Genomic DNA, 10,147 nt, shown 5'->3' on the forward strand with positions numbered 1-10,147 from the left:
TATTGTTAAGGCTACGTTTTAGTCATGAGTATTTTTAGTAAAAGTTATAGACTGGTCACAGGTAGTAAACAAAAAATTATGGCCCGTGAGCTGTCCATGACTTGTACTATATACCCCTAACTTAAACTTGTGTGCTCTGGGGCAAGGGGCAAGACACAGCCCAGGACCCAAGCTGCTTCTTGGGAGGAGGGCTGGCAGGTTCCCCAGAAGCAGCTACAGGTCCCTCATCTCTGAAGTGGAGGCACAGCCATGGAGCTCCGTGCACTGCCCCCACCCCAGCACTGGCTCCGCAGCTCCCATTGGCTAGGAACCGCAGCCAATGAGAGCTGTGGGGGTGGCACCTGCAGGCAGAGGCAGCACACAGAGCTGCCTGGCCACGCCTCCACCTAGGAGATGAGGGACATGTTGCTGCTTCCGGGGAGCCCTTGCCCGCGCTCCTCCCCCGCAAGGTAAGTGCTGCCCAGATCCCTCAGCCCCTGTCCCAGGCCTGAGCCCCCTCCCACACCCAAACTCCTGCTGCTATGGGAAGAGAGGGGGTCACAGTAGCACGAGACTGCCCCTGCAGCGGTGGGTGCGGCTGGCCCAGGGGCTGCCCGAACTGCTCAGGCGGCCCCTGGATCAGCTGCATGAGCTGCTGCAGATGTCACAAAGGTCCCTGAAAGTCACAGAATCCGTGATCTCCATGACAGATTTGCAGACTTACTTATTGTGCATGGAATATCAAGATGATTGCTACTACTAGTCAGTGCATAGTGAACACTGTGTGTTACTGCCACACTTAGTAGGAACCACATCACTTTTGAGAACATCTTATGGACTACAATTATCTCCATCTGTTAGAAAATTACTTTTTGCATAACCAGTTTCTTGTTGGTCCCTGAAGTAGTAGCTTAAGACAATTTTGAATGTTTCAATGTAAATCACTATGAGTTTCCTTAAGAGATTTTAAGAGTTGAAAAACCGGCTACTGTGGATGTCAGTACAAACACCTGAATACATGGACCTTGCGATCTGATCAATTCTTTAGGCCTCCTCTATACAGGAAAACTGCATCTTAACACATTCTAACTAACGCTCTGTCCAACTTAATTTAGCACTCAGCATAGATCAATTGTCACCAACTGACATGACATGACAATGCGTGCAGAGTGTTTTATTATGTTAGAATCTGTTAATTAATATTATGTAACTTCCCAATATAGAGAAGCCCAGAGAGCCAGCACAGTGGTCTCCAGCTATGTATTTTGGTAAATTTTTGAAGTGCATTGCTACTCTGAATAGTGATACTATGAAAGTTGCATTGTGGATATTTGTCAGGTTTTTTATATATCCAATTTGCTGAACTTACTAGTACAAATTGTGGAGGAGTACCAAAGAATAACACAAGCATATAGAAACAAAATCAGAAAAGCTAAGGTGCAATTCAGTTTCTGCCTTAGCCTATCAAGGAAGATAAAAGGCAATACAAGGAGGTTCTTTAACTGCATTGGGAGTAAGAGAAAGACAAATAAAAGTGTAGGTTCTCTACTTAACTAGGAAAGAGAACTAATAACTGATGACAGTAAGAAGACTGAAGTATTTAATGCCTGTTTGCTTCAGTCTTCACTAAGAAGGTTAATGGTGAGCACAATTAATATTAACAAGAAAGGGGAAGGAACGCAAGTCAAAATAGGGAAAGTACAGGTTAAAGAATACGTAGATAACTTAGATGAATGTCATCAGGCCCTCCTGACTTGCATTCATCCTAGAAACTAGCTGAAGCAATTTTGAAACTGTTAGCATTTATCTTCAAGAACTCACAGAGGACAAGTGAGGTTCCAGAGGACTGGAAAAGGACAAAGCTTAGTACCTGTTGTTAAAAGGGGGAACCAAGATGACCCAGGAGTTTATGGACCAGTCAGCCCAACTTTGATCCTTGGAAATATACTTGAACAAACTCTTCAACTGTACACAACTACAAAATGATACTTATCAGCATGGATATGTCAGGAATAAATCATGCCAAACTAACCTGATTTCCTTCTTTGACAGGGCCTAGTGGATAGGGGGAGAAAAGATGTGGTGTTTTTAGAAAAGCTTTTGACACAGGCCCATGTGGCACTCTTGCAAGCAGACTAGGATAATGTGGTCTAGATGAAATTACTATAAAGTGGGTGCACAACTGATTGAAAGACATTAGTTACCAATGATTTGCTGCAAAACTGGGAGGGTGTATTTAGTGGGGTCTCACATGGGTCAGTCCTGGCTCTGGTACTAGTCAATATTTTCATTAATGACTTGGATAATGGAGTGGTGAGTGTGCTTGTGAAACTTGTGGATGACACAAAACTGGGAGGGGTTGCAGGCATGTTGGAGGGCAAAATTACAATTCAAAAGAACCTTGACAAATTGGAGAATTTGATCTAAAATCAACATGATGAAATTAAATAAATATAAGTACAAGTATTTCACTTAGGAAAGCAAAATCAAATGGACAACTACAAAATGGGGAGCAACTGGCTAGACTGTAGTACTTCTGAAAATGATAAATTGTCATAGTGGATCACAACTTGAATCGGAGTCAGCAATGTGTTGCAGTTGCAAAAAAGGTTAATATGCTGGAGTATATTAACAGGAGTGTCGTATGTAAGACACAGGAGGTAATTCTCCCACTTCAGTTGACATTAGTGAGGCCTCAGCTGGAGTACTGAGTCCAGTGCTCGGCACCACACTTCAGAAAAAATGGACAAATTGGAAAGAGTCCGGAAGAGAGCAATAAAATAGATAAAGGGTTTAGAAAATGTTACAGATGAGGAAAAGTTAATAAAAGTGGGCATTTTTAGTCTTAAAGAAAGAATACTTAAGGGAGATAAGTCTCCAGATATGTTAAGAGCTGTTATAAAGAGGACTGTGATTAATTGTTCTCCATGTCCTCTGAAAGTGGGACAAGGAGTAATGGGCATAATCTGCAGCCAGGGAGATTTAGGTTAGATATTAGGAAAAACTTTCTAACTATCAGGATAGTTAATCTCTGGAATAGGCTTGGGGGAGGTTGTAGAATCCCAGTCACTGGGAAGTTTTAAGAACAGTTTGGACAAACACATGTCAGGGATGGTCTAGGTTTACTTAGCCCTTTCTCAGCATAGGAGGCTGGACTTGACCTCTCAAGGTCCCTTCCAGCACTACGTTTCTATGATTTATCTAACTGGCAATTTTACAAACTCAACCTTAGAATGAGACCCATTTTTCATAATCTTGGGTCTAATGTTAGTGTCCTAAATAAGTCTAGTTTTATTTAATATCTAGCAACCATTAATCTTTTTGTCAGCATAGATTCCAAAGCCAGACAGGACTATTGTGATCCATGTAGTCTAACCTCCTGCATAGCACAGGCCATAGAACTTCCCCAAAATAATTCCTAGAGCAGATGTTTTAGAAAATTGTGCAATCTTGATTTATAAATTATCAGTGATGGTGAATCCATCACAGCTCCTGGGTAAATTGTTCCAATTGTTAATTACTCACTGTCAAAAATGTATGCCTTATTTCCAGTCTGAGTTTGTTTAGCTTCATCTTCCAGCCATTGGATCATGTTATATCTTTCTTTGCTAGATAGAGCCTATTATTAAATATTTGTTCCGCATGCAAGTACTTATAGACCGTAATCATCATTTCTTGACCTTCTGTTAGACTCAAGGAGATCAATCTGTTGAGCCAAGGCACGTTTTTTATTCCTTTTATCATTTTTATAGCTCTTCTCTGAGTTTTCCAATTTATCAACATCCTTCTTCAATTGAGGGCACTAGAACTGGACACAGTATTCCAGCGGTGGTCACACTAGTGCCAAATATAGAGGTAAAATAACCTCTGTACTGCTTGAAAATTCTCTCTTTATGTATTCCTGGATTGCATTATCTCTTTTGGCCACACCAGCATATTGGAAGCTCATGTTTAGCTGATTATCCACCATTACCCCCAATTCTTCTCAGTCGCTGCTTCCGAGGCTGGAGGCCCCCATCCTATAAGTATGTCTGCATACTTTGTTCCTAGATGTATACATTTACCTTTAGTTGTATTAAAATGCATATGGTTTGCTTGCACCGAGTTTACCAAGCGATCCAGATTACTCTGAATCAGTGACCTGTCCTCTTTGTTATTTATCATTTCCCCCAATTTTTGTCTCATCTACAAACTTCCATAGTGATGATTTTATGTATTTCGCTGATAAACAGCATAGAGCCGAGAACCAATCCCTTTGAAACCTCACTCAAAACAAACCAATTTGATGCTGATTCCCTGCTCACAATTTCATTTTGTGACCTACCAGTTAGTCAATTTTTAATCCATTTCATGTATGCTGTTCTCATTTTTTAATCTAAATGCCATGTGGCACCAAGTCAAAGTATATTACATCAACACTTTTACCTTTATCAACAAAAATTGTAATCTCATTTTAAAAAAAAATACTGAATTAGTTTAACAGGATCTATTTTCCATAAACTCATCTTGATTTGCATTAAGAACATGACCCTCCTTTAATTCTTTATTAATCAAGTCCGGTATCAACTGCTGCATTATCTTATCCAGGATCCATTTTTAGTGTGACAGACCTATATTTAGCTGGGTCATCCCATTTGCCCTTTTTTAAACGGGCACATTAGCTTTCTTCCAGTCTTCTGAAACTTCCCAATGTTCCAAGATTTGTTGATAAACAATATTAACAATCAGCAAGCTCCTCACAAGCTATTTTAAAACTCTTGGATGCAAGGGGGGGGGGGTGCGGCAGCGGGAAGACAGACTTAACCACAATTATACAGAACACAGCAAAATCTTATCTATGATCTAACTTAACCAAGACTACACAAATTAGCAAGTAACAGAACACAGTGCAACAATTTTTTAAACCTAACTTACAGAGCACAATACAAACAATTCTCTAAACCTAACTTAACCGCAGCTATGCAAAATGAAATTACAACTTATCTAGACTAAGAACCTGATTCTAATAGGTGCACCTTCGCATCAGTGGGGAGGGCTGCAAGCTGGCAGCCCTGGATACTGTCCAGGAAGGCACAGCCCAGCAGCGGCACAGGCATATATTTTAACAGCAAAGGAGCAGTCCCCAGGAAAGCAGCAAACATAGACACAGGAACAGCAGTAGCATCGGAGGATGGAGAGAGGACTCGATTCGCTTTCAGTAATCAGGAGATCTCCAGGCACAAATTCGTTGTTCGTGGGAGGGGAGTTTAAAAACGGGGGTACGCTCAAAAACAAACGAGAGCGGAGAGAGGGCCCCCCAAAGACCCCTAGCTGATCAGACCAGGTGGCAAACCAAAGACCTTCTCCGAGGTCTGATCAGAAAATGTCTGGCTTTAAAGGCAAACTCAGGCAGTTTCCCACCAGTACTTTTGATTGGCTCCTCTTGATACAGGGGAGGAGAGAAGGCAGGGAAAGGCTGCAGGTGAGCATAGGCATGCCTGGGCATGTTCTGAGCCACAGGTATGACTCATATGCTTAATTAGTTGGCCACTTCAGGTCTTGCATTTCTGGGCAGCGCCCCCCACACCGAGCCCGGGTCTGAACAAAGGAGCTAAACAAAGAAGCAAGAAGCCCCCTCCCTAGGCAGGGCAGTGGTTCCAGTTAGTCTGTACAAGCCATCCCTATGAATAGGGCTATGACTTTAGTTAGCACAATGGCCGGGAGGGGCAGCCACCAGGACAAACAGAAGGAGAAGGGAAAGAAGAATGCTAGCAGGGGGACAGCTGTAATAGGAGTAAGATGTTTTTAAATTAATCTCAATTATCGTTCACATTTTTCTGATTTAAATTCTTCCTCCCAGCTGATTTGGCTCATAATTGTTTCAGCTTTGTGAAATTCGCCATCGTGTGTGTGTGTGTATTTATATGTTACTGGCTTGGATTATTAAAGCAGCAAGTGTGTGTGTGTGTGTGTATGTATGTATGTATATGTGTATATATATATTGGTCTGAACTTTATTCTGTTTGCACATTATAAATGTGATCACACATGCCATGATCACTTGTACCTTAGCTACCACTAATTTTAATTCTCTGATCGCTCCTCTTAATCTATTAGGACAAGATCTAATAAAGAATTCCCCCTGTGTTGGTTGTAATATTTTTTGAAGTAGGACGGTGTCAACTATGATATTTAGACGTTCCAAGGATGTTTTAGTACTGGCAGCGTGAGACCTCCAACGTATGTCACTCAAATTGAAGCCTTCTGTGATCATGCATTTTTTTCCCCATATCTAATTTATTTATCTTCTATATAGATAGTGTGTAAGGAGGCAGTCATCCTGTTCCCTAGTGTGATTTGGTGGTCTGTAGCAGACACTAATACTCCACCTTATATGTTTTCTGTTAGGACATTGATCTATTAGCATTCAAAATAATTTTCTTCTGCGTTATCAGTGACTTAAACAGGTAATGACATTTTTGAGAGAGTGCCCTTCCCACTCAATTCCTCTTAAAGAGAACAGTTATAACCTATTTAAGACTCCAATAGTGCAAATCGGCCCACCAGGTTTCAGTAATAACAATTAGATGAAATTTGTCTCATAAATGAGCAATTTCAATTCCTTTTGTTTCTCTTACCCAGGTTCCTAGCATTGGTGTATAGGCAATTCAGGAGTTCCTCTTCATATCCTCTGCTTCCTTAATTAGCTTTGTTCTCAACATCAATTTTGGGCTGAGTGCTTGTATCTTCCTTCTTTTTATTCTCCCATTTTTCTGCTAGTTTGTCTGTTTCTTTGCTATGCTAGCCAGCCTCTCCCTGAGGAAATTGAGCCCTCCTTCTATTGAGAGGGAACCCTTCAATGTCCATAGCATTTGCTGTGGTCCTTAACATGTTGCCTGTAAATAATGGTAAATAGTCCTTTTTTATTATTATTATTATTTTTTTTTTACTACTTTTTAGGAAGTTTTAGTTAGGATAGTTTTACGGATGGATGGAGGTCTCCCTCTATCACTCCTATAGGGGGTGACTACATAAAGGAACTACACAATCTCGAAGAATTCCAGTTAGTTGCTGTACCAAATAAGGAACTTCTTTTCAGTAACATTTCATTGGTCAGTTTCATGAACGCTATTCAATGATGGGCTGCAGCATAACTGACAAGAATCACCTCAGTTTCTTTCAGCAGCTGCCAGGGAACCTGGGGAGCATATGTTGTTTCAGAAACAGCATCCTTTGGTGTTTCTGAAATGAAATTGTTCAGAATCTCTGGTCTGCTGGAAATTTCAGAAAACTTGTTTTTGATCCATGAAACAGACATTCAGAGTTTTGGCCAGCTCTACTGATTACTGTCATCTTTCTTCTCCTACTGTAGTCCTGATAAGGTTCAAGCACCTCTGTGTGCTGATTCTGGTTACTAAAGAACAGGAACAACGCTCAAGGAAACTGAAAGGCAGCAGATGTAAAATAATTAAAGGAAACACTTTTAACACAATGCACAAGTAGTCTGTAGAACTCATTGTCACAAGATATCACTGAGACTAAGTTTAACAGATTTGAAAGAAAGATTAGACATTTATGTTGATAACATCTAGCATTACACTAGCAAGGATTAAAAAGTTTTTTTGGGGAGGGAGGAAACCTTCATGCTTCAGGGCATAAGACAACCTATAACTAGACAGGGTAAGATAGAAATGTTCCCTGTGGGCAGGTTATTTCTTAACTGTGTACTGCAGGGTTTCTTGTGTCTTTCTCAGAAGTATCTGGAACTGGCCACTATCATAGATAGATAGGAATTGTTATGCTGGATCAGATTATTGCTCCATCTAATTCAGTAGCCCTATATTCCTGTTGGTACTGCGCTAAACCATTAGCACTGAAGAGGAGGCTAAAGCTGACGTATTACATTCTCTAACATCCTTTATTTTGTATTTTAGCTTTTATCTGTCATGATAGTGGGGCAACTGTGCTAGCATATGCTCCAAAACATCAGCTTTTAATATCAGGAGGCAGAAAAGGGTTTACTTGTATACTTGATCTTCGCCAAAAGCAACAACGACAGCTATTCCAGAGTCATGATTCTCCTGTTAAAGCAATTGCTGTGGATCCTGCAGAAGAATACTTTGTAACAGGATCAGCAGAAGGCAATATAAAGGTAACTTTAATTTGGTGGAACAAGGCATTGTATAACGTTTTCATACTAAATGTTTGCAAAATTCTAATCTCTTATATATGGACTAGAATTTTGCATTGCCAGAGAAATGGATCATTCAGTAGGTCTTAACTTCTAAATAAGGTGATGAGCCTTAACTTTACTTTCTGACTTCAGTGTTTATCTGTGAACCTTGATGTTACCTTAATGGCTTTTTTATAGTTAAATATTTTTATGAGAATATTAGTGATTGAAAATGAAGACCAAGTATGAAACATCTGATCAAGCTAGGTGGCCTGAGTTTTCATTAATGATTTTCAGTGAGTTGAGAAAGCATAAACATTACTGATTATTTGTGTTAATAATTTTCAGGTATGGAGTTTATCTACCTTTAATCTTCTTCACACTTTCATCAATGAGCATGCTCGACAGTCAATCTTCAGAAACATTGGGACAGGGGTCATGCAGATTGAGACAGGACCAGCAAATCACATATTCTCCTGTGGAGCTGATGGAACAGTAAAAATGAGAATCTTGCCTGATCAATTTAGCCCAGTAAATGAAGTGTTGAAAAATGAAGTGAAATTTATGCTCTGATATTTTTGTCAATACTGTGTGTAACTTTTCTGATGATATTTTTCATGGAAATGCCAACAAATGTCATGTACCAATGATAGTTTTACAATTGGTGCCACAAAGATTTTTGCTTTTCTGTGTTCATATTTATTTCCTGGAGCTTAAATCCGTGATGCCTTAAAGATTAACAAGGTCCTTCAGATTTGGATTATATTGCCTAATGTAGGAATCATAGCTGATGCTGTAAAATATATATTATATATATTTATAATGTGTATACACACACAATATGTTGCTGAAATGGTTCCCCACTCCCCTCCTTTTGTGGTAACCTCTCCTCTGTTCAGAGCATGAGTGTTTCTCAAACTGAACACCTGGCCTTCTCCCAAGCCAGGAATAGATGGAAACCTTATATCATGATTCCCCTTTACTCTGACAACCACAACTGTGTCTCTACAAACTTTTACTCTTTGGCAGCCATGAATAAGTGTTTGCCCCTCTGTCTAGAAAATAAGCAAACCTCTGAATCAGGTGCTTATCCCACAGAAGGAACTGGCCCATGGAACACTGATTTGATGAACCACCACCACCCTCCCATTTGTGGAATCCAAGCTGGTTACCTCCACAACTCACCTAAGCCCTTTTTCTCTCACCTAGGGTATAAGAAACTGAAGGATATTCCATAACTTGGGTTTTCTATGCTGTAGCTTGAAACATTGTCAACAGAATGGAAGTCTTACCTTGAAAAAAAACTATATTTTTAACCCTAAACTCCCCCTTTTCAAAATATGCAAATATATGGATATCTTCCTAATAAAACTGTGTAAAGAGAATGTGTGAAGCTTTAATTTTGACAAGACAAATTACAGACAGGTGTTGTATAGGATAAGAAATTAGAATTTATCTTTAGATAAAGGGTATTTATTTAAGTAACTGTAAAGAGAGGAAACAACTGAAATATTTTAATTTTTTCCAGTGAGACTTTTGTATTTAGCCAAAAGATGCTGAATTTGTTTCCAGTACTTGTGTCTGTCTTTCTAAGCACCTTTAAAAAGAAGAAAGCAAATAAAAATACAAGAGTGAAGTACTTTATGACCTTAGTTGTATAAAATATATTGTAGAGTTACAAATTATATAAAAAATCAAAGAAAAATGTATTGAAGGCGTTCGGAGCTTTTTCTTTTTTGCCAAAATGTAAAACAGCATGACCTAAATACCTGACCAAAATATTAAAAATGCACAAAGCCTTTGAATCTTTTTTAACAAGCTAAAACTGTTTCTGAAATTATTTTACATTACTTTTCCTGACCTATTTCAAAAATGTAGAAAGCTTGATTTATAATTAGGCTAGATACAAGGCTGATCAGTTACTCAAATGAAAATGGTATACTGTTGTTAAAAGATACATTGTAAAATACAGCAACAATATTTCATGTAAAATAAACTTGTCCAAATAGGTAATAA

At 39.3% G+C, this 10,147-nt stretch overlaps 1 protein-coding gene across 3 annotated transcripts in view; it reads left to right on the plus strand.

The window, feature by feature from the left end:
* DMXL1 (Dmx like 1) overlaps positions 1-9,767 on the plus strand; it is a 145,359-nt gene extending 135,592 nt beyond the window's left edge. For all 3 annotated transcript variants that reach the window (XM_032799667.2, XM_032799668.2, XM_032799669.2), the window contains 2 exons: positions 7,893-8,110; positions 8,480-9,767. In XM_032799667.2, coding sequence (XP_032655558.1) covers positions 7,893-8,110; positions 8,480-8,704 — 443 coding nt within the window. In that variant the 3' untranslated portion in view covers positions 8,705-9,767. The remainder of the gene's footprint in view (positions 1-7,892; positions 8,111-8,479) is intronic.
* Positions 9,768-10,147: the final 380 nt, after the last annotated feature.

The sequence above is a fragment of the Chelonoidis abingdonii genome, chromosome 6 (assembly GCF_003597395.2).
Source record: "Chelonoidis abingdonii isolate Lonesome George chromosome 6, CheloAbing_2.0, whole genome shotgun sequence".
Lineage (NCBI taxonomy): Eukaryota > Metazoa > Chordata > Testudines > Testudinidae > Chelonoidis > Chelonoidis abingdonii.